The sequence below is a fragment of the Meleagris gallopavo genome, chromosome 17 (assembly GCF_905368555.1).
Source record: "Meleagris gallopavo chromosome 17, MGAL_WU_HG_1.1, whole genome shotgun sequence".
Taxonomy (NCBI): Eukaryota; Metazoa; Chordata; class Aves; order Galliformes; family Phasianidae; genus Meleagris; species Meleagris gallopavo.
This window is the reverse complement of record NC_139420.1, coordinates 9,891,569-9,916,959: the sequence shown is the minus strand read 5'-3', so window position 1 is coordinate 9,916,959 and position 25,391 is coordinate 9,891,569. Positions and strand designations below refer to the sequence as shown.

At 43.8% G+C, this 25,391-nt stretch overlaps 1 protein-coding gene across 6 annotated transcripts in view; it reads right to left on the bottom strand.

Annotated features, from left to right (window-relative positions):
• Window positions 1–25,391, bottom strand: part of TAOK3 (TAO kinase 3) — a 70,204-nt gene that overhangs the window by 25,026 nt on the left and 19,787 nt on the right. For 4 of the 6 annotated variants that reach the window (XM_085238723.1, XM_085238728.1, XM_085238724.1 and 1 more), the window contains exons 2-11: window positions 19,498–19,597; window positions 18,050–18,260; window positions 13,365–13,436; window positions 12,516–12,617; window positions 11,997–12,042; window positions 11,024–11,120; window positions 7,985–8,098; window positions 6,858–6,949; window positions 4,538–4,631; window positions 3,075–3,156 (exon numbers count right to left, since the gene is read on the bottom strand). In XM_085238723.1, coding sequence (XP_085094849.1) covers window positions 3,075–3,156; window positions 4,538–4,631; window positions 6,858–6,949; window positions 7,985–8,098; window positions 11,024–11,120; window positions 11,997–12,042; window positions 12,516–12,617; window positions 13,365–13,436; window positions 18,050–18,169 — 819 coding nt within the window. In that variant the 5' untranslated portion in view covers window positions 18,170–18,260; window positions 19,498–19,597. Of the gene's footprint in view, window positions 1–3,074; window positions 3,157–4,537; window positions 4,632–6,857; window positions 6,950–7,984; window positions 8,099–11,023; window positions 11,121–11,996; window positions 12,043–12,515; window positions 12,618–13,364; window positions 13,437–18,049; window positions 18,308–19,497; window positions 19,598–25,391 lie in introns of all 6 variants that reach the window. The other 2 variants (XM_085238726.1, XM_085238727.1) reach the window with 1 other exon arrangement.

The window sequence follows — 25,391 nt, the reverse complement described above, 5'->3', positions numbered from 1 at the left end:
GGAAGCTATATGCTTCATAGCTACACAAGTATTAAGAACGGGGCCCTACAGAAACTCTATGGCAGATGTAGAGGAACAAAACCAACCAGCCAGTAGACCTGCATAAGGAGGATGCAACCCTAAATGCTCAGCTGCATGAAAGAGCTGTCTAAATTAGATGTATAAGATGCAGTTGCTGCTCTGTTAGGTACTGCACAGGTTGGGAAGAAATGATGGCTGAAAGAATGTCATTTGGTCACTTCCTTCAAACTGTAAGGAGAAAACCCAACAGATTACAGAAGAGGAAGAGGTTAATGCAAAGGTGAGCAGCAAGCTGGCTGGAAGAGTAACCACCAGAAGCACAGCTCCTGGGAACGCCGTGCATGCTGAGCAAAATAACACAAGTGTTAAGAACAGGTTAGATCACTGCTTCTAATTTTGAAAGGGAAAATATTAGCCAGATGGGTTTTATTCTCCTTTTTCTCGCCCAGGGTGGTGAACAGAACACATTCTTGAGCACCTCTTAGTATTCAGATCCCTTTAGGAAAACGTGGCTGCAAAGATTTTGCTCTATTCCTGTTTACTGTATGCAAGCAGAAAACCCTCCCCAAAAAACAAGCTGTTGAACGTATAATCTGACAGGCTTTCGGGAGGAGATGCTTCCAGTGGGAGAGAACACCTGGGGGACTGCTCTGAAAGTGTAAAATCCAAGAAAAAAGATGGAATATACATAATTTAAGAATGCCACCTCAGCTCCAATTGTTTGCACAGACTCCAACGTACGGCACTCATGAAATCATATCCTTCAATGAACTTGTGCTATTCCTAGAGAGCAGAAAGACTGCCAATCCACATGAATGAATCACTCTGAAACCCACAACATAAACCTATTAGCTGGTCAAGGGATTGTCGGGGTGCTGCAAGCAGAACCAGAGAACAAAACGCTGGGTAAGTGGCACGGCACAAACAGATGACAGGAAAACACACTGGGTGCTGAAGAGAACGAAAACAAGCTCGTTTGTCAGCATGTACCTGGAAAGTGAAGGCGTGAGGGTTAAATATTCTATATGGTCCAGGCTTAAAGCAAAGACTGAAGCGAGTGCAAAGCCAGCTATTCAGCAACGACTGCATGATTTCCATTTCTCACTTTGAGAACCAAAAGATTCAGAAATATCCACGAGAATGCATTTTACTGAGCCGAAAAAGCAACAAGAGAAGCCATAAAACAAAGGCTGAATGGTAGCCTTAGAACAAAAATCAGCATGAAAAGGCTGTCAGGTAGACACAGAGCAGCAATCTAACCTACTGTGGAAATTAAGCAAAGCACCCTAAGGAGCTAACAATTCCTCTGCTCAAATATTTAAGGAAAAACTGAGTCCTGTTTACCTGGTGTGGAACAGCAGCATGCCATGCAGTTCTCACCAGCAGCTATGCACGGCAACCAGAGGAATAGCAGGGCCACTCATCAGTGTTAAAGAAAGGAAACACTTAAAAGAAAAAGCAGCAGCTTGATAGAGAAGGGGCTGGACAGGACTACACACATCCCTACCACTGAAAGGAAGGTTGCTCTTAAATATTCCAAAGGCAAAGCTTTTGGAATAATAAATGGTTTGGGAAGAAATGAAAGTGATGGCTTCAGAAACAGTGCTGGGTGTGTGGTTCCCTGCCAGGACCCTGACAAGTTGAGGACACATCGATCCCAGCACAGGTCCTGCTCCATATGCTCACAGCAATGACAAGCCTGCAGGAGCCTGCACCTCCCAAAACAAACGTTCTAACTGTTTGGGTTCAGCATGGAAACTGTGGAAGGGATATAAGTGACTTTTGGTTGTTTACAAGAGGAGGGAAGTTAACTTAGGCCTAACCTATGAGTGCTGTTTTTACCCTAACTTTTAACACCGCACAGAGAAGTTGAAAAGTGTAATGGTTGGAAATCCACAATAGAAAAAGATGCAGAATGTGTTTGTTAAGTAATAATACGAGAGATGGACAGGTGGCACCAACCAGTGCATGTGCTGAGATCTCTGAACGAGGCAGCAGCCAACACAGCCCAAGCCCCCCTGGTGCAGCACAGCACAGCCTGGCCAACCTCTCCTATGCAACCACAGCTGGGGCAGCATGCCATCAGACACACCTTAGTGCCAGAAATGCCTGCCCAGTCAGGACAAAAACAACCAAATAAGATCAGAAAAGCCCAAAAGAATGATTTACACGATCAGGACAAACAGAAAGAGCTGAGCTGCCACTGAGCAGGAAAGCTGCAAATAGATCGAAAAGGTATAGACAGATAAAGAACTAATCATGCTGAAATTACCATTACATGAGGAAAAAAGGTTGAGATAATCTTCCTGCATCACACCGGCAAAGGACGAGACGTGCCACTTCTGGGCACCCCACGCATCAGTTGTGCTCAGAGTGGTCACCCCATCTCTTTAACACTCACATTTCTTTAAATAATCAGCCAATATCTGCAAAACTTTATTAAGGTCCTAATCCTCTGATCTCATGGAATATAATTCTCAAAGTATTTCCAAGATTTGCCCATGCAGCTCACAGAGGACGGTGAAGTCTGGGTTGTGAGTGGCAATTAAAATGGCTTTTCAGGTTTTCTTGTTGATTCCACAGAGAGTGACTTAAGCCTCACTGAAATTGCACCCAGAAAAATAACTCTTATCTTAGTAAGAGTTTGATGGGAGATTTTAGGAAGACGAATGCAGAGAAAAGACAAAGAATTCCCAACCTTTAAGGACAGGCAGAAACTCAGCCTTGTACCAGCACCAAGTGCAGGGCTTCTGCAAATCTTTCACTTTACAGCAATTAAATACATCTGGTCCAACCAATGTGTAAAATGCAGACTTATTCCAGCAGAGAATTCCAGATTCAACCCATGGCAGGCAGGCCAATAAGCACAGGTATCCTTTAGCATTTCAAAGGTACTTAAATGAAACCCAAAACACTTCCAATACAGAGCAAAAGCAACAGTGTTTTGGAAAGGGTAAATATCACCATCACTATGCACCATCACTAGAATTGGTTTGGGGTTAAACAAACAATATTTTTTCCCCCAAATTTCTGAAAGAGAGTTGAAAATTTACCCGTAGTAGATCTGCTGATGATGGCCTTTCCTGAGGTATTTTCTGTAAGCAGTAATCAACAAATCCCCTAAAGGAGTCTGACCTGTAAATTAAAAAGTTCAACATGAAAAACAAGCTTAAGATCTGAAATAGACACATCCTGACTGCTTTGTTCTCAAGCTCTAGGGCACAAACATTAACACTGCACTTCTCCAAAACCTACATTGATCCCACCAGTTCTTTCAGCAATAAATACTGTGGATACAAACATGGACAAACCATTAACCCCAACCACAAGATGAAAACCTGTAAGAGCTCTGTGTACCAGCCTGTGTTCTCAGCATTACCTCAACTACTTAAAATCAGATGACACTGAAATCTGCAGCATCTCTGGAAATGCACTCGTTAAGCTTGCTGGTGGAATGACCCAACTTGTAGATGCTTCCTACCACTTGCAGCACTGACTCAGGAAAGCATCCTGCTGCACACTTAGCTCAGCAAAACTTCAGGCTGTGAGCTTGTATTACAGCCTGCAAGAGGAAAACTAACCTTCTAGGTGCCTCCTGAACCCAAAAGCAGCAGAAAAGGCACCTTGCTTGCTCCTTGTGCTCTAAGGCACGGAGAGCAAACAGGTGACATAAACAGTCTGCAATCAAGAGTACTGATTCTTGCACTGTATTCACAAGTTGTTTCTATTCTGCATTGCAAATTCGCACGGAAGGATCCAAGTATTGGTGTGCAGATATGAGACCAATTTTGTTGAATCTTGAAAAATGGCCAAAAGAGAGATGATGAGGTAAGGAAACTGACGCGGAGTGGCTTTGTTAAAATGATCAGAATGAAATAATTATGCTACTTAAATGGCTAAGAGTAACGGGGAATTTCACACCTCCCCAGGAGCTATTGTACCCAGCCATCTGCAGAGCCTGCCAAGCATCATTCCATGGCTACATTCCACTCCTGAGTAAACAGAGCAAGACATGGAGTAATGCCTTTACTCTCAGACCATTAACAAAACACTGTTGTATTAAAGCTTAGATTCTGGTACACAAGCCTGTAGCATGGGGAGCAGTTACTGGGCACGGAGCTCTGTGGACTTTTGAAATTGCTCACCGAAAAAAAAAGTATCTAATTACCTCAGCAGCATCTCCCCTTCCTTCCTCCATATTTCTGCTGCATTACAATGCTAACAGTTCTTCTGTCAGAGCTCTTTTGCAGCTGGAAACGTTGCTAATGCTGAGCTAAGGCTGGCTTAGTGCATCCAAGAATATTTTAATTCCTGCTGCATCTACAGCCCCATAATTAACACCTCCACACGTTTCGATTGTAGCACAGCCAAAGTGACAGAAGGTCAAAACTGAGCCTGCCTACACGGGAGCATTATTCAGGAACACAGTCAAACCACTCCACTGCAACAAACGCTTTTCTTGTCAGACTTGAGCCACGCACAGCCAAAAAAAACCACCTGGTAATTGCTCTCTTACCATTCGTTCGACTGTAAGGTAGGGGAATCGTTCTGGGCTATGTGATATAAGGCACTCATTGCATTCATGTTGAAAAGCGGAGGCTTCCTTTCAGCTAGAAAGAGAAGAGAAAGGTGTGATAAGGCAGTCTGGAAAGAAAAGGAGAAAGATATGGAAGTATGAGCAGAGTATTGCTGTTAAATCAATAGCTCATTACTGCTGTCATCATATCTAGGCCAATTATTTTAATCTTCTAGGTTAGCCCAGGACAACCACTCGAGGAAAGCTGTTACTCACTTGTAGATGGGATAATGAAATCCAAAGAGCAGGATGCAAATCACAAGGAAGAGCTTCCAGTACATTTTACGTTAAGTGCAACGTTCCACAGCTGATCTGCTATGGTAAAAAAAAGCAGGAGCTGCCCAAAATAGGGCATCTATGCTTCAGGAAAAGAGTGGCTGCCCCCTTCCTTTGTCACTGGCTGTCCCCCATGGAAGCCAGACAATCTGCCATATTCACAGCCAGATGTGCCCTTAGCTCCTCCTCACCCAACTTCTTCCCAGCCCAAGAGGACACAGCCCAACAGCTCCCTAACAACACGGCAGACTTCACCCCGAAATTGGGAAGAGCCCACCTGCCCTGCTGTGTGAGCTGTGCCAGCCATCCAGCAATGCCAGCGTTTTTGAAGTTCACCTCAGGTCAGATGGGAGCAATCACTTGTCATGCAGCATGCACACAAACCACTGCATTTTCTTGTCTTTAAACACTACTTGTAGCTATCCAAGGAATTAAGACATCACAGAAAGCCAAGTGGTGCTCATCAAGAGATCTCTGCCCCTTCAGACCAACTCCATGCTCAGATATGGAATCACACACAGCTCTCAGTTTAATAGTTCTTGACTGAAAAGCTGCACATAAATTCTACTAAGACTGAAAGCCTGCATAGGAAGCACGGGATCTACTGACACTGAGATCTCCTCCTTGAGAAGCACATGCAATGTCAATATCCAAACTTGAAGTGCACGGATCTGCTGTTATCTGCTATCCCATCTACCTTTCCTTCAGGCAGTACCCATGTGCATCTTCTGCCCCTTGCAGTGCAAACCCTTTTCTTCCCGTGCACAGAACCTGTCCACATCGATTCATGTCATAAACTTTTAGGTGAGACTGAAGATTCATTTATTTTTTTTCCAGATTGGGGAAATAATAGGAAGAGTTGAAAGCTAAAAGCAGGTCTCATCTAACACAAACTTCTTAGGACACTGATTCCCTTGGCATAATAGTTGCTCCAGTCTTCTCAAAACTCAGTTAGTAAAAAACAAACAAACCAACCAACCAAAACAGACTACCAGCCATCGTTCCCTCTTCTCTGGGAGCAAAAATAAAAATAGCAGCACTTTGTTCCACAGCAGAACAGCAGGGGACAGATGATATAAAGTAGGAAGAGACGTTTCTAAGACTTCAGCAGAAATACTGGAAGTTTGCTTCTCTCTCACTCCAACCCATGAAGTATTTTTCCACTCGTGTTCATGTTTGACCACACATTTCTTGTGAGCTGCACTAAACCTGCCTGTACAAACGACTGGCTTATGGCCATTGTGCATCTTCCCACGTCACATTTAATCAGTCTGTAAGTTTAAGTATCTAGAATTCCTACATAAAAACTGCCTCAAGGTGCAGCAATTTGAACACAGAGCTTTACTTCCACTGTTCTTAGCAACGCCTCGAGTTCACGAGTCTGGTATTACTCATGAGCACAGTTGCTATTTTCAGTGTGAGGCTCTTCCTAATACACAGAGTGAGCTCAGGGAAATGAGTGGTGATCCGTGCCTGGCAAACACCTACAGTCCCTAAGACTGGCCATGTCTTTGATGATATGCTGAGAACACACTTGTGCCAGATTGAAGCATCAATCTGAACAATTACATGGGCACAGGAAGAGTTCTACGAAGGTTCCATGGAACAAAATATTTGTCATTATATGGAGCCCAGCCTCCATAGGCGCAACATCCTGGTTGTCATTGAATGAAGCCTGGCTTAAGTACCCGTAGAATAAGCACCGGTTTGGAAACTGAAAGATAGTTTAGCAGAGCCTGGAAAGGGGCTCAATATTCACAAAACAGTCCTGTAAAATGTAGTCTCTATCTTCCTTGAATTTCTTATCCAAACAAGTCAAAACACATTATCTGGTACCTTTGGTGCATGCTGCTCTACAGTGTCAACAGCTGTCCAGAACAAAATGTTATCCAAAACAAAATTCAACAGCCCTCTAATGATTATTAAATATTATTAAATATTAAATGCAGTGATTATTCATTTCAGTTGCAAAGCATTTACTCACCTAACTCAATACATGTGATCCCAAGAGACCAGACATCCACCTTCCCATCGTACTGTCCTTCATCCATAGCAAGGATCACCTCTGGTGCCATCCTACCAAGCACAGTGCAAAACACACAGGTCAGAAGATACAAAAAAAGTGACTCCCAGCACACAGCTTAAAAATGAGATGGCTCCATCAGCTTCAGCAGCGCAGCGAACCAGAACAGTCAGCAGGGAGCTCAGTAAAACCACACTGAAACAAAACAGTGCTTACCTGCATGAGCTACTCTTCCAAAAGACAGTTTAAGAGAAGAAAAGAAGAGGTCAACCTGATCACCTCACTATTAGCACAACATGCTGGCACATGGGGAAGCAGCCTCAAAGGCCTTGTACCTGCAGGCAGACCGCAGGGGCTGGGGAAGTCCTAAAGCCATCACCTGTACCCTCACCAGGGATGGCAGGTTTTCCATTGGCACACCAGGAGAATTTTCCTGCAGGCAGATGCAGCCTTGAGTGTGGCTATGGAAAGAAGAGGGAAATCCAGAGGCACAGGATAAAGAGGTAAGTAGAGGGCAAACAAGCAGCAGGCCCAGCCTGCAGGAATTCAGCCTTGCAGGTCTTGTTCTTCAAAGATGAAGCTTCTTGCCAAACAAACTTGTTCAGAAGTTGGGTGATACATAACCTCCCATCAGGGCATGGGGTGTCCAGCACAAAATAAGTGCAGTGTAAAGCTATGCTGGTTCCCCATGTTAGTTAGGAATGTAAAGCGACTCAAGTGACTTTTAAGCAAGTCTCTTCAAACACAGAATCCACACGGCTATCTGACTTCCAGTCTGCAGGCACGGATTAACAGAACTCCCTTTTACTCTGTATGGTTGCCTTAGCTCCATTACTATGGCAAACATTAACTGTTTCTAAGCCAAAAGTATTACAACAGCCAGAAAATGAACTGGTGCCATTTCGAAGCTCTGCACAATCAGTCTCTTCTCATGGGTACTGAGAAAGAACCATTTCCTGGACACAGGAATTGTAAACAAAAAACACTGTTTGATTAATGTAGTTTTTGTGCCAGATAGTATTTCCAGATTATGAAGTGCTGGAAACATGAGAGAAGACTTAGAGTGAAGTACCCCAGGCTTTACTCACCAGTAAGGTGTTCCTACAAAGGAATTGGCAGGGGAGACTATAGATGCAGACCCAAAATCAGCTAGCTTTACTTGACCCGGTTCTGTTAGAAGAATATTTCCAGCTTTAATGTCCCTTAAAGAAAGTAAAAAGGAAAGAAAAAGTACACTTCTGGTTACAGCAGAACAACTTCCAAAACTCACAGACACAGCGAAGGCCAGCAGCCTGTTCTCAATTAAACAGACATTAAAAGCATCCCTGAAAATATCTGAAGTCTGGTCTTACAGAAAGCTAGACAAAGATCACATACCTGACTTGACTTGGAATGGAAACCTGACTGCACCCAAGAAGTGTGATATGGGATGTATGATGAGGAGATGGGCCATGGCTGCAAAGCTGAGGTTTGAAAAAGAAATCAAAGAGATTCACCCTAATAAGCAGATGTGAGAGGTACCAGGAGTGCTGTTTTCATTGTTTAAATGCCCTCAGGTCCCTTACCTTCCTGCAAGTCTCAGACAATTGATGCATTTTGTACTGCAATACAAAAACCCCAGATCTTTGCAACAGCTTTGGCACCATGAATTTTTCAATCCAGCCGTAAGTGGGTTAATTACAAATTAACTGCCCATTAAATGCCAAGAAAAGATATGCAAATGGAGTTAACCTAAAACACCTGGCAACAGTTCTATGCAAATGTACAGAGGACTAACTTCAGTTAAAAACCCTGTGATTTCTGGCCTGTTATACTTGAAATACTTATTCTCGCAGCCATCAGCTATTAAGAAGGGAGAACAATCAGGACACGGTGAAGTTCTTTCAAACTCTGATACAGAACTTCAATAAGCAGGTTGTACACCAGGTACGGCAGAGCAGCCTTTCCATGGCAGCACTTCAGATCTTTGCTTTTGCAAAAACAGACCCTCAACATAAATGGAATACATGTAAGAATTGCTCAGCCAGGCTGCGGGTACCACAGTCTGGAATGTCTCTTTGCTGTCCTAGCAAGCTACTTGGGCAAATCAGAAGCACAGCAAAGCTACCTTGTATTTGCTGTAGAGCAGGAGTGTATGCTGAATTATTCTAGTTGAAGCACAGCAACTTGTGCATCAAACACAAACTGAGCATCCCTGCAGGCCCAGAGGAACAGGCAGCTGAAAGTCTACGTCTTGCAACCATGCAAACAGGCACTGGTGAGATGCCTTTGTCTGCAAAGGGCAGCACACAGGACAGCACTGCTGTAGGACCGTGAGCTATAGGTAGGCACTGTCTTACAATGCTTCAGCAACACAGCTGGGCTCTGCTCCAGGGCAGCTCTGCTTCAAAACCAACATGCCCACGTTTTTGGCACGTGTGCTGCTCAGACGAGTCCTGACACACCTTCACGTTTTGGATCTACGGATCCATCACTTCCGTAGCAGAAGCATGAAGAATGTCTTGTGTTTGCAGGCACAGACCAAGAAGTACTTCAGAGGCAGGGCAGATGCCTTTTCCTGCATCTCCACCAGGTGTCCCTCCAGACCAGGTCACGTTTTGCCTCGCAGGCTGTGAGGCAGGGAAACCAAGGCACCAGCCGCCAGCGTTGGTCCCAGCTCCCCCATCACCTGCTCTCTCGCCCCAGTGCCCACACACACCGAGCAGGGATTGCTCCAGGCACAGCTACCTGCAGCCGGGCACATCAGCACAGCACTCCTCCCACTAGACTGCCATTTCCCAGCTTCATTACCTTTCACCTCTCCTGTTTTGGATACGGCACTATCAGAATCCTCTTGCTGGTCCTCTTTTCTGGGAGGGAACCAGAGTGGCCTTTGGATGGAAGCCAGTCAGAAAGGAAAGATCTGCATGATACTGACATAAAACCATGACGCTAACCTTCCTCACTGTCGCTCTGCAACTGTGAAACAACTTTTTCCATGTTGAAAGAGAAATAATCCATCTCTGTCCTTGCCAGGCAATAGGCATGTTAATGGACAGTTCAGAGAACTGAGGTTCAGTATACTTATTATGCCATTTTAAGAAGTCCTAATGACTACCACTAAAAAAATAATTCTCGTAGTGCCCATACAGGCAGTCATTTACTACAGAGAAGAATTTAATACATTTTGACTGTATGCAAAGACTTTCAGAACAGGCATTCTTATGCACAAGTGCATATATGCCCAGGGTTAATCAGGAATTGTTTCACTTTAATTTCATGAACTGGTATTCACATCTAGCTTAATATTTCCCCTAAGCCTGTTTTAATAACCTCATGTATGTGACAAATAATAATTACTCTAAATTTCTCATTGCCTCAGCAATGTAAATTTTCTGCCTAAAGCTTGCCAGCAGACTACAGAGAGGCTTTTAACCCCATAAATTGGTCTCGAGCTGCTTCATCCCGCTGACTCCTCACTTGCATTGCCTTCACGTAGCTCTCATCACTTCCACAGCAACTCCTTGATACAGAACAGCAGCAGTACTCACAGTAGCACAAAAACACTAAATGGGATCATGCAACAGCATTGACAGATGGTTGTAGAAAACTCAAAACTCCTGGAAAGACAGATCTAGGAGCTGGCATCAGTGATCAGCTATGAATCCTCCTGTGCATGCTCTTATTTCTCCTAAGGCAGTTTCAGCCTTGTCTTATGCTTTCAGCAGCTGATTTCTGGAAGCATAAAGTTTTACTTACTCACATGTAAAAAATTCTTAAGATGTCAAGTCTTAAAAGTAGTCTAGCTCTACCACACCACTATAGTTGATGGATTTACACTGTGTTTTTTCCTGTCCATGCTTACTGCTGACATGGAAGTGTACACTTTGTTACCAAGGTCTGCAGAGAAAATTGCTAACATGAAAGAGAATTAGCACTGGACTATAACCACATGGAATTATTTCAGAAGGAATATATTCCTTACATCCAATAGCTTTTATTTATAAATCTACCCTGGTATTGGGTGGGCTTGTCAATACACTGGAGGAAATTCTAGCAGGGGAACCTTAACAAAGCTGCTTAGACAGAGCAAAGTGATTTTCAGACTCAGCCAGTGTAACTCGAAGGACATCCAGCAGCAGCCTTACCTGTGTATCTTACAGTGAGAGTGCAGGTAGGCCAGCCCCTGCAAGGCACCGTGGGTGATGGCAGCAATCTCCACTTCCTGAAGTGGTTTCTTGTGAACTATGGAAAAAATGCAGGAGAAAACGTAAGAATGTACAGTGTGGTCTTTTCCTGAGAATGTTTCTAAAGAGGAAATCCTCCCATTTTGCAAGCTACGAGGTTGGCACCACCTTCATCACACTTATCTTCTATAGCAGCTTTGAGTCTGCATACATCCTTTGTATGTATTACATTTGTGAAACCACAGTCCTGCTAAGGGAACAGTTACTGCTAGCACCAGGTGATGTGTCTGACCACAGCTTGCCATTGTATTTGAAACACAACTTCAGTCCTTAGCAAAGAAAACTTCCCCTTCCAACCCCATCTTTCTTAGCAGAAACAGAGTTGAAGAATACTACAGAGATGCCCCAAAGCATCTTCCTTAGATCCCTGGATCAGACCAGCATATGCCTTTGACTGGCTGTATCTTAGATACAAAATACAAGGCTTGCAAAGAGTAACAGTTCTAACAAGCTGCTGCTTAGACTCCCATCCCTCTGCAGGTGCCGTGGCCTCAGCTTTGACGTCATACCCCTCTTTTGATTTACAGTCACCTGTAGTTATTCCTACAAACCGAAAGGCGGGGCTTTTATTGTGGGTATTCAGGTAACAGGCAGTCATGGAGAAGGTGCAAATTACAGCCATCCAGCTGTAAACTTTTATATCTTCATTTTACAACTTGTGAACGTGCGTGCCAATTATACGTGGCACTGGCCTTCTGGGAAAATCTCAGCTCACCCACAGTATGACAAACACAAGCATTCTGGTTACAGAATGGAGTGGTACAGACAAACTGCCTCCACCATCTGTAAAACACCATTCTGTGCAAACAGCCTCCCCCACTGTGCTCAGAGGGGGCATTAGAAGAAACAAACCTGAAGACTTCATACAACTCACCTTCTAGCAAATCAGAAGCTGATCCTAAACAGTACTCCATAACCAACTGCAAGAAAAAAAAGCACACATTTAAGTAATAGGATGGACACTCCTCCACAAACTGCTGCTATTTGGATGGCTGCAGAATTGCAGAAGCAAGTGAAAAGTGAAGTTTTAGGAAATTGCAGTAAGCAGTGAACAAAACAAAATGCTCCAAGTAGAATCCAGCAATGACAGACATCCTACATTGTTGGAAAGAAGGTTTAGACATTGGGAAGTTCATAAGGAGACACCATAGAGGATGTTCCATACTAATTTTTTTAACCTGTTTGAATAGAGATCTGCTATAGAGAAACAGGGATCTTCTTCTAGCATCCTAAATATCCATTGCTTTTAAAATATCTGGAAGCTTCTTGAGATGAAAGAGAGAATGGGCAGCAATGGATGAATACTGCTGCACGCAAAGACACTGCATGTACTGGATGCCTGGCTGCCATGCATTCTTCTGCACACCGAGCCCCTGAACACCACCCCACTCACCCATGCTGTATGCTCCTTCAGGTAACAGCCCTTATATTCTATGGTGTTTGGGTGCTTCAGTTGTTGCAGAAACTTGACTTCTTTGATGATATCCTGCCATTTCTAATAAAAACAAAACAAAAAGATATGGGTACATTTCCCCAGTTAATCCCCTACGTGCTCTCACGTACCACGCATGGCAGAAAAGGCTGAAAAGCAGCCAAGAGGCAATTTTATGGTGCAAGATGACCAGAGTTGCTGTAGTTGCAAAAGCATGACTGTTCTGAAGCTTTGCATCCCTGCTGCAGTTTGACTGGAGAACAAGAAAAGGTTTTTTTTCCCCTCATTTATTTGCAGTACATTTTACTCAAAGCATTGCAACTGTTAAGCACCATGAGCTGCTCACCTGCCCCAAAGCAGACAACAGCTACGGCACACGCTGCAGGCAGGAGCAGTTGGCTGTTTGCTAATAACAGCAAATAAGAGCAGCAATTAACAAGCAATAATTGAAGCGAGGCTGATATTCCAAATACTCTGCCTATGAAATGTTATATTATAAATCCAGAGCAGTGTTTCAGGTCAGCTCTACACTTCCCTTGACACCTCAGTGAGTTGTGGTTATGGCTCCTGCAGCCCAGGTGTTATTAATGCACTTATTACAGAAATAACCACCCTGCAAGCATTCTGAATCCCTGTTTGCTTTCTTAAACTGAACTATTTGTCAAGATTTGCATCAATTCATTTTCCCTCTACAAACCTCTGTGCTTCCTGTGGAAGTGAGCAACAGCTACAGCATCACAAGGCTGCTCTGCTGATTTCACTGACCAGCTTTCCAGTACAGCTGTATCAGAACTGGCTGCACCACCTCACCTCATTGGTTTGCTTGCCGCTGTAGGACATCTTCTTGACTGCCACCACCTCATTAGTGTGGGAATTCGTAGCCTGCAGGAGGAAAAAGAAATTCAGAGGAAAAAAATATATATTTTTTTTTTTCCTCCTCGTGGAGTGAGCTGTGCCTTTAGCAAACACAGACCTTCTTCCCCTGTATCACATCCTGGCAAGCTCCTGCATTTCAGAGACACCTGCATCACGATAAGATTTATGAGACAACTATTTTATCACTCTTTTCTGGCGTTATTTATCTTTCTGTAATCACTGCCCTCCCTCATCCCTTACTACTCTTGCTACCTCTTCAGTAACACACAAACCGAGGTCCAGTATCACACATACTGTGAGTGTGCAGAACACAGTTTGATTGAAACTGCTGTAAAAACAGCTTTAGGTTAAAAGATTTCCTAAAGAAACAAATGAAAAGGCACAACAAAATGTCACCCAAAGCCAACCACGCCAGCAGTGACACTGTCAAACAGGTACTTCAGCTTCCAGTTTTGAGATGCTTCGAACTGGAATTTAGCTCAATTAAAAGAAAGCAACCTTCCTTCCACTGCAAATTGTTTCCACTTTTCTGGATTTGGAGTGCAGGATAAAGTGGGGAAAACCCCAACAATTTGGTAAATGCATACTGCTGAGAGAAGAACCACCATGTCATCTGGGCAACGTCCCTGAGGCAGTAAAGGCTGAATTAAGTGACATCCATTATTTTGGATGTTTTGCCATACCTGTAATACCAGAAATCTAATTTTCAAGCACTATGGCAGGCTTATGCCCTAAGGTACTTAAAAGCAGTAGCTAACCACCTATATGTGTAAGGGCTGCAGAATGATGGATCACTGCTTCACTGAACATTCATCCTTTCCCCTCAAACTCATTGCCAGAAAAGCAAAAGCAAAACTCCCGTGCTTTACTTGGTTTGCTCCTCTGCTTAGCAGCTTCTCCAGTTCATTTTTTTAAATTATTTCCAATTATTTCCAATGTTGAGGCAAAGGCTGTACAACGATTTTAACGGCATCATCTTTGGACAAAGCCTACATGACTCAGACTCTCTGCTCTAGAGCGAAAAAAAGAGCATCTCGTTTTGGTTCCAAAAACCAGGCAAAAAAGATCAATGAGTCTAACGTCACTTTTGTCCAGTTTCATCCAATATTGGGCTTTTTCCAAACCTCTGCTCTTCAAACAATTGATTTATGTACTTCTACACCATTCAAGCAAGGTGGCTTTGGATGTTCCAACAGCTGAAGACAACCCATGTTGGGGAGCAGACCTCCTCTTACTGCCACGGTTGTTATAAAGCAAATTATTTTGGTGTTCTTGGGCTGTTACCACAAAATAAAGATTTCAGGAATGGATTTATAGCAAGAAAAGGAACATGTAATTCACGTCACTCATGAAATTGGGTCACCTAATGTAGGCAATCCTCACACAGTGGTGCTCTTTGCTGGTGGTGGTTGAGCAGATGTCAAATTATGGAGCCATGCTATTCACATCAATGCAAACCTCATCCAAACAACCATTGTGAAATCAGTTTTAAAAGCAAGACAGAAAAAACTCAGGACATTTACATTTGCAAGAAAAATTGCCAGACCCAAACACGATGGATTGTAATACAAAAACACACATCTTCAAACAAGTATGTCAGAGAGCTGATACACAACTCAGTGCTCAGACAGGCTGTAGGATTTGCTTTCAGCCCAAAGCAAACAAAAAAAAGCAGAGCTGCTATATATGCTAGCATTGTGCTCATGTGATCCCTGCATGGAAACCAATGCTATCCCAAGCTCTCTTCCAGGGCAAGTGATCCCGCCGGTAGAGACATCTCATACAAGTTTTCACAGCCCCAGCAGGACTCCAGTTCTTCTTTCCATCTTCACTGGATAACTTACACCTCAAAGCTAAGCTGATCCTTGCCAACAGTAAATCAGGCAGTAGGTGAGTGTCAGCAGTCACAAGAAGTGCCTCTGAACTGCAGGTCATCTTTGCCATTGCCATCTCATATCAGGGCAGCACTGGGAAGGCTCAGGAGAACACTCACCTGGCATCTGGTTGTTCTAATTTAAAGGAAGAAATGTCAAAGGAAGGTATGGGACACTGACAGATTCTGTGTTACAGATTAGTTATATGTTTAGTATTTTAATATCACAGCCACCAGGTCCCAGCATACAATAAATATCATTCAGGCAGAAAAATCACACTTGTCTGTAGCTGTACAACACAGGCACGCTGACCAGAGGCTGAGAACTCAGTTTTAGAAAGAGCTCTGCTTGCCTGGCATGGCACTGCCTTCATTTCTGCACGTTAAGGACCAAACATTTTAAGTCTTAAAGGAATCCTTTAAGACTTAGGAGTACTGAAATCCCAGTACTCTAACCTAACCACTCACTCGCTTTTGAGGACAAAAAATTAGCATCAGTTAAAAGCTTAAAATAAAGCTAACTGTGGTAACCCCTCATTTCAGCTGCTCACGAGGCTGAGTACTATGCTCTCAGGTAATGCATTAATCAAAGCCATTTCACGATGCATACGGGGACTTCAAAGACAAATGGCACTGGGTGAACCATGAGAGCACAGCAATGACTAAAGGGAGCTGACACACTTACGCTGCTCTGCTCCAGCACACACTGCTCATCAAACGAGTCAGAAAAAGCTGGAAGCAAGTAACTTCTGGCTAAGAAGTTTCAAGAGCCACTCACTGTCCTCATTCAGCACAGTGTTTCACTCACACAGATGAGCTCATGCTGGTGTTCTAAGCAAAATTCCAAATATTCCTGTCTGCCACTAACTCCAGATCTCTTCAGGTGAGCATACAATCTCTCATGTCAGCCACAATTTCTTGCTAAAGGGTATAACTGCCACATTAAGCTGCTGTCACATTCTCTCAGTTGTGGATGGAGGTGTTGCTTTAAGAAGATCTTCTTTCAAGCAACTCACCCAGCCTTGGCAATAACACACTGGAGAACCAAAATCTTTTGCCAGTGTCACCAAAGTTACAGTCCCCAAGTCCTTTACCAGCTTTATTTGACTATCTGCCATTTTCAGAATGGCAAAATTTGAGCCTGAGACACAACACATTTGAACATCACTGCTTTCTTTCTTTTTTTATTAGGCCTGGCAGGAATATTCCTCTTCTCCCAGTTTCTTGGTAGGAAAAAAGGCTCCTCGTGACCTTGTTCAAATACAAACTCACAGAACTCAAGTAGGCTTGAAAAGTCGATGTCAAATGCTTCATAGCCCAACTTGCCCACAGTATTTAGTTCTGTCAGAGAAGCAGCACTGAACTGCATAAAAGTCCCACAGTATTCAGAAATACTACATAATGATCAGCCAGGGAGGAACTGAGCTCAACTCTCCAAACACAGAGCTGATGAAGTATACAGGAGGTGAAGGAAGAGAAGTTCTGGGGAACCACAGAAGTCTCCTACCTAACCATGGCAAGATTTCTCCTGTAAGCCAGCTTGGTAGATTAGATCTCTGCTACTCCTCACTCTCTTTCCCTAGAAGCACGAGGAGCTGAAGGACAAAGAAAACAACTTCACTACTTCACCACTGCCATAAAGCACATCACGCATCCTTTTCCTCATCTGGGAAATGCAGTGAGCAGGATCTCCCCCTACTCCTGTCTGAAAAGCACTTCTTCTTACAGAGTGGATCAACATACCTTGTAAATTTCACAACCTCACCCTCTTAGCATGCAGTACACTTAATATTACACTTCCACCTATCTGTCACCTCACCCAACAACTACAAGTGTCCTTCTGCTGAAGATCCCCATAGCAGAAAACCCCTTTGGTTCTGCCAACACCTCCACTGCTGCACAAAACTACAACCAGTGAACAGTGTGACAGCTTCCAGTCTTGCGGGCATTTGTCTAATTGCATTCATGTCTGATATTCTAAACTTTCAGTTCTGGTGCACTTGATCTTCTGGAGTGTCAGGACATGCTACTCAGCAACCATAATTCGTGTTTGACCTATTTTTTGATACTGAATTCTATTTAATTTTCACTGATAAGGGCTGGATTATAATTACTTCCAAGTCCAGTATCTTGGATTTGGCTTTCTTTCTCTCTAATTGTAAAAGCACTATTCCACATTAAATTCCCTTGACTATCAATCAAAACAGTACCTGCTTCCCTCTTGAATTCCCACTTCTCATAAGACTTTCCCTTTGCAGAGAAATCACTCAGGAAGCCTGAAAGTAATTTGATGCTACTTCCACAAAGTCTTTACTCAAACAGCAACAAAACCAATTCATTAACAGAAGTAGCTTTTAACTCCAAAAGCATTTTGAATCATTAATTCACTAGATACATTTATTTGCAACGATTTACAAGCATACGAGCACCAAGCAGTGTGTCTTGTAATTCCAGTTTGACCAATTTATTTCCAGCTGCCTTGATTCAACTTTCAGCATCTGACAGCACCAGACAGCATATACTCAACCTGTATGGTTGGATGTGTTACGCCTATAGTTAGCTGCCACTATAAGTACAGCTGCAACAGCAAAGAGCTCAGGAGTGCTCTGGAGACACTTATTTTCAAGCTGTGTAATGAACAAGCTCATACACACAAAGCACTAAGAGCTGAAAGGATGTTTCCTGAAAACCTTAGCGTGGTTTTATCTTCCAAAAAAAAAAAAAAAGAGTAAAGGATCATACTTACAAAGTAAACCGCTCCAAAACTTCCATGTCCGATTTCATGTAAACCCACAAATATTTCTTCAGGATCATCTTTGTAGAACAGGTCAGCTATTTCTGGGTCCTTTGGCACCCCTTTGCGCATGTTGAACAGGATTATGAACTAGTTGGTGCCTTCAGTTCCCAATCAGTTTCTTCCTTCATCGACAAAGTAGTTGGTAGACAGCATTCAGCACCTGGTTAAAAAAGTTCATCTTCAAATCTCTTTCCTTTACACGTGTTTCTATGACAGCAAAACAAGAGGAAGCACTTTCAGGAGCAACAGACTTCACTATCGTTTCCTTCAGCAAATTCTTTTTAATTATTAGGCCAATTTAGATGGAGAGATTAAAATGCATTCAGAATACAACAGCTCTATCTCATACAGGAAGCAAGAGCTACAATTACACTAAAGTCCACTTGAAGACAAAAGTCCTGTTGCCACGCACAACATCCTGTGACACAAGTTGCTTATTCTTCATGCTGCTCTCCTAATGTGTCACTTTTCAGACTCTCACTATTGTTCCTCCTGCTTTTCTCTGCTGGTTGTTTGCTTTGTTTCTCTACTCCCACTTGCCAGCTGGTGCTAAAAGAACAGTTAGCTTCTATTCCACAGAAACACTTCACAATCATGTGAGTGTGGGGTTTTGTTTTGTGTTAAATATACATTATTTTAAGTTTTCAGTGCTCTAAGACAGCCAGTACTATTGGTTTTTGTAACTCTGTGAGTGCCAGAACTTCCATCACAGATCTGCTTTTGAAAGCTCCCAGACTCCATCGTGCAAGGCAGGTATTCACCCCTTTAACACCTTCTTTAGCACAAGTACGTAATTAGAATCATGGCACTGGGCTGCACTTAAATGAAGATTTTCAATATTAAACCTGCAAAAAGCAAAACACTACAAAGTTCCATGCTTACCATAAAAACACCCTGAAAAATCTGCATTGGTTCCTCACCGCTGGTGTACAGAGGAATGATGGATGCCTCTGCTCAGCTTTAGCCTTCTGAGGCCCAGCAGATTAACTGCAGCAGTTCCTAACAGCAGTCTGGAGCAAAACTCAAAACCCTACTTCTCAATATGTAGTTCAGTACCTGGCTTATTGGCTTATTATCACATCTTCTCAGTGCATCAACAAAAATACACGTGAAAATAAACACTAAAGTGCTCTGCCTTCTTTACATCACAAATCAGTATAATATTTGAAGAAAAACTAGCTGAAATATAGCAATCAGGTTAAATTAAAGCATACGTTAAAGACTCTGAAAGATTTCAAACTGCAAACGCCACCCAGGCAGAGCAAGGATGAAAGCAGCCTTAGACCAAAATTATGCTCTGAGACATTCCCCTTGGCTCAGGATGACAAGTAATGGAGCAACAAGCACAGCCAACTGTGGCTCATTAGAGGTGCTCAGAACACTCTGCTGAAGCATACCTGGGTAACTGTGGCACAAAGCATGCTCTGTGGCTCAGATTCCTTTCAGCAGCATTGTTGTGTGCTCCCGTCTCCCCAGATCCTGTGCACTGCCAATATTCTGCAAAGAAAAGCAAATATCAGCATTTAAAATGAAGTATTTAAATCCAGCGCCTCATTCTAATACATGAAAACACGACATCTAGGAAAGTCCATCCACTACGAAGGGATCGTTTGAAAGTGCAGTAAAGGGAGGTACTACCACCCATAAATACCATCCCTGTTTTGGTGAAGAGGCTCTATTCTTGTGCTCTGTAATATTTGGCATGTTTATATGTTTGTGTATCAAAGGGCAGAAAGCAGGAAATTAGATTAAATTCTTTGATTTTTGTAAAGGTTCTCAAGTTTGTTTGGAAGTCTGCTCTCAGAGCACATTTTTCAGATGGCCTTCAATAAGGACAAAGCTCATAAGGCTGAGGCTGGCACTGAATTCAGCATGCCACACCTGACAACACACAAAGCCTTGAAGTCCTAGACACTGACATATCAGCCACCACTGGATTCCACCAGCAAGAAAACGAGCAAGGCCCAAAAATAAAATAAAATAAAAAGAGGGCAACCAGTCAGACCCAAGACTTCCTATCAGGCCCAGACCACTCACAGCAGAGGACACAACCAAGTGCAACAACACCCAACCAACCCTCCTCTGGGTCAGGTCAAACACTTGCCCTCAGATACCTACAGCCTTATCATGATATGTGAAGTAACACTTACCTGAATTAGTGATAAGAAACTAATGCACCTTCTTGCTTATTAGGAAATAACATCCGCACAGGAGACCTCCTGCTTGTCATTACATTCCCAAACCCACCACTTCTGCCTACTGTTCTCAATGACAGTGCACTGCTACTGAGCTGCTTTAAAGTAACTCAAGGAGATTCAGAAAAAGGATCTGTAATGTTTCAGCTAGTCAGTGATATCTTCCTTTGAATTCCTGTTATCCACCAGGGATAAACTAATGACAGAAGGCAGATGAATGAAATGATTATTCATCCCCAGCTGACTGGCCTCACCCAGAGGTGCTGTATTTACCACATACCTGCACACATGGGCGAAGAATGCAGTATTTCAGGTCTGGCACTCTCCAGCCAAGTGAAAAATCCATTTGGCTTTAGAACAACAGAAAACAAACCGAGGAAGAAAAGCATTTGTCCATCTCCAGTCAAAGGAACAGCACCATAAACAAAATCAGCACAGCTCTAATACTCAAAAATAAACTGGGATTTAAAATGTCTTGACTAAAGCACAGAATCATTGAGGCTGGGAAAGACCTCTAAGATCACCAAGTTCAACCCCAACCCATCCCCATTGTGCCAACACCTAAAGAGAAGCTCTAGGTCAGAATGCCATTCTAACTGGGACAGATGTGCACGGCGAGGCTGTGTGATGTGCAAACCTTCTTAGCAGGACTATGAATGTCCAGTAATGGCCATCAGCAGAGCCTGGGATGCAAAGTGCTGCCAAGAGCAAACTGTGTGCTGGGGATTGGCATAGCACCACAGCACGGCACAAAGTATGGTCAAGAAAGACACAGATCACAGGCTGGGTGCTAAGCTGGCAAAGCTGCAAATCCTTCGTATTAAAACTCCCTTCTAGACATGGAAAGATTAAAGGAAAGACAGTTTAAATAGTGCCTGGCTTAATTCTTCAGGGCATCACGGCAGCTGAATGCCATCAACAGAAATTACTCAAGTTCAAGGTTTTGTCCATATAAGCATGTTGTTTCGGTTGCTGAGCTACTTATTTAATGCATCAAGAAACAATTTCTATTGTAAGCTTGATTCCGACTTCTCATCCTTCCAAAGGCACATGGGAATCTGCCTTTGAGACTGCATGTTCCAAAGCCTTCAAATGAAAATAGCATTAGTCATATGGGCGATGACTTATGGATGTGACAGGTGACTCAAGATTTTCTGAGAGTGTGTGAGCAGCACTGGGGTCAGACGAGGCCGCCTGGCAATGCCTCCAACTGCCTACCTCCAAATTGCAGCTCTCAGTCACCAGCTGGTGGAATGCTCAGCCTTTGGGGACACGCTGCTCATGCTCTGCTTCTGGAATGCTGTTCTGGGCTGGAGAGGCAGGAGGAACTGGAGAGTAAATGCAGCATTATGGATGACACTAAAATATGTGAAGATCATAGAATCATAGAATGGCCTGGGTTGAAAAGGATCACAATGATCATCCAGTTCCAACCCCCTGCTGTGTGCAGGTCACCAACCAGCAGCCCAGGCTGCCCAGAGCCACATCCAGCCTGGCCTTGAATGCCTGCAGGGATGGAGCATCCACAGCCTCCTTGGGCAACCTCTAAGGAAAGACTGTCTAATGAAACATGCTATGATTGCTATGCTGATAGCAACTGGGTTAAATTCTTGATTGGGGAACAAGAGAAAAAAATCAGGAAGTTACATCCTATATCACACAACGTGCCACTTGGAAATGCTTCTGCGACATTCATGCACTCAGCCATAGAACACTGATTTGCCTGAACCTCAGCCAACCACACCAATACTCCTAGTGGTCTGCTGACGCGCAAGTTGGGCAGAGTATCATTCATCAGTGCCCCAAATCTGAGCAGCTTCCTGAGCCCAGTCAAATCAGCGGAGAACAAAGGGAAATAGCATCAAGATACTGGAGTTTTTAAGGATTTAAAGAGCATCCAAGAATAACACTTTATTATTATTATCTAGTAACATAGGATAACCTGCAAACAATGGGTTTTTGGCACCTTTTCCTGCGCACCAATACTCCAGATTTTTTATAGATGTGATATGCTTACATGCAAGCTTGAGTGAAGCAGTGCTCTGAGCATCTCCAGCAGCCGGGCATTTCCAGAGCATTGGCTTCCTGGGAGAAAAACAGCCTTCCTGTCCACTAGAACACCCAGTGCAACACCCAAGGAAAAACATCTAACACAAAGTGCCTCTCTCAGCTTCCTGGCAGGGTAACAGGGAAGTGGCACACAGGCAGGTAACAGGGAAAGGACAAGCTGCAGTAACAAGAGGTTTACCAGTTGGGTTTTATTGCTGTTGTTTCCTATCAGAAAGCTGTTCTAGAAAGCAAAGTGATTTTTAAAGCCCTATAACCACTCCAAGTATGTCCTCACTGAACTGGTTCTTGTATCAGAACAGGCAAACCCTACACAGAGCCTGCCCAGAGCCCACGGCTGAGGCAGAAGCCCTGAACGAGCCGGCTGTTGGTGGGGACAGTGGGCAAAGCCCAGGGAACAAGCTCTGCTAACAGCTGGGTTTGCTCCAAGGGGAAACCACTGCATGCCAGGCCACCTCTGCTTGGGGCAAGGCAAAAATCACCAGCTGCCTTAACATCTCCTTCATGGGAGATGCCCCAGTCAACCAGCACGAAGCAAGATTCTGAAGAAGTGCACTGAGAGCTGCAAGGGCTGGACCATTCATCCTTAAAGGCAAGGAGGCACAGGGAGGCCCTCAGATGGCCCCATGTCTCTCTGGACATCCCTGGTGGCCCTTAGATGTCCCTGCAAACACTTGGGTGCCCCCAGAGCTCCTCAGACCTGCCTATGGCTCATTATGTTCTTGTGTCTCTTTGGACACCCCTGCGTTCCCACATCTAATGGAATGCCCCTGGAGCCTCTCAGATGTTCCAATGTCCTGGGACATCCAGTGGCCCTTAGGACAGCCTCGTGTCTCCTTGAATGTCCCCAGAGCCTCTCTGAAGTCCCTCTCCAGTGTGGCACTGCAGGACATGGTTCACTGGTCATGGTAATGGTGGGTTGACAATTGGATTTGATGATCTTAAAGGTCTTTTCCAACTTTAATGATTCTATGATTGTCCCATGACCACTTTAGCAATTCAGCCTGGACTAGTTTGCCTCCCCATCCCCCAAATCCACCCTCAGGAGCACAGCCCAGCCAAAGCAGAGGCCCCCTCGAAGCACTACTGCAACACACTTCTTTTTTTCAATGGTTTTGAAAAGCAAAGTGTCCTCAAACACAGGCCGCCCTTCCACTTCAAGTGCATGCATTACTGCTTTTGGTTTTCATGCAGATTTGCACAAAGATTCTCTTCCCTTTACCAGTTACGACCTCCGAGTGCTAAATGAATAACAGAGAGGTTATTGTTGTGTGCCCATATTCTGTAACCACCACCATGCACTGTGAGGACATTTCTTTATCAAAATTACTGAAGCCCCCTGCCCAACCTGTGCCCTGCCCAGCGCAGTTCCAACACCCCAACACCTTCCCTTTCTTCATTGCGGTCCCTCCAAAAATCTGGAGGATGGAACTAAGAAAGGAAGTCTCAGACAAGCTCAAAAGCTGCTGGTAAAAACTGTCCCAAAGCAGAGACCTGCCTCAGAGCAGGCACAAATTCAAGTTCCATTGCAGCACTCGCACACAGACACCAAAAATAGATATTTTTTGAAGTATGAGCCCTTTTTCCTTTTAATTGCTATTTCTGGCTAGCCCGGCCATGCTCAAACACCTCACCCAATGCTTCTGCAATGTATTAAAGCTATTTTTTTCACTTATGCACAGACAACGACGGACGGAGAGCCCTCAGTGCTGTGGAAACAGGTGCTTGGGTTTGCCTGCAGCACTGGGAATCTGCAGCAGACAACAACAACCAGCACAACTACAGCCACCACACACAGACTGAAGGGAACAGGGGATGGACTAACAGAGGTTCCAGGCTCTAAATCGGTGGCAAAATTCCAACTGAAGCCCTCCACCCAACGCCTTCCAATCACGTAGCTTCTCCAAAGCGCTCCTAAAGGAAGGAAGAACAGCATCAAGGCTCCTTTATGGTGCAGGAAAGTGAAACAACTTTTAACCTACCCAGATCCTGACGCATAGCTGCGATAAGGAGCCCCAGCTGTCGTCATGCTATAAAAGGAAAAAGCTTTCTGATTCCGTTTAGAGAAGGTGATTCAGTCACACTGCATGCATGGCAGAGCTGTACCACCTTCACGTTACTGAACTCCTGACTTATTTCAAGTGCAGCCTAATGATTCTGAGAAAAACAATCCTCTTGAAAGCTGTATTTTAAGCTCTTCGGTGTCATTTCTTTGATTGCTAAGAATACTTCACTCTTACAGCCACTATTATGCAAACGAAAGCAACACATGCTGATTCTAGTTTATTAGTATTTAGCTTATTTTAATGTGTAAAACACTACGACACGGATCTGGTATGCGAGTTGGTTATTTAAAGTTTTCTCACAGTGTACACAAAAAGCAGCTGTACTACAGCTTTTGTTTGCTTAAATTAATCACCGATTCCATGCTTGTCAGAGAAGGTTTCGCTCTGGAGAGAAGCGGCCAATCCTCTGCTGTGTCCAGTCTGCAAGTGATTCTATGCTACCTGCAAGGAGAATGGCTGCCAGGACCAGAACTGCAACATCAGCAATCCCCAGCCGTGGTCAGCAGCAGTGCCTCAAACGCTGCTCCTCTTTCCAAAAGGTTCAGGTCCTAGAAGGAAACGCAAGAGCTCCCCTTTGCCAAGCATTCAGCCAACCGTCCATTTTGAATGGCATCCTGGCACATCCAGACGTGGATTCAGCAACCTCCAGTGCTGACATGTGGATCATTCCGAGTTAACTCACACTAATAGAGATTACTCACACTAATAAAAAATGATTCAGTACTTTACTGACAAGGGCAATCACTGTGCAGTGGCCCTGGGATATGAAATTAAATGAGTAAATTGCAAGTCCCACTGTAAATATGTGCCTTTAATGGATTTTTTTTTTTCCTCTGGTTAAGCTGTTTTAGAGGAAATCTAGCTCCATTGGTAACATCTCTAGTACTAGCATTTACATACTAAGAAAAAAGGCTTCATGCTCCCAACATCAAAATTTCATCGCACGTGGATCATGAAACTAAG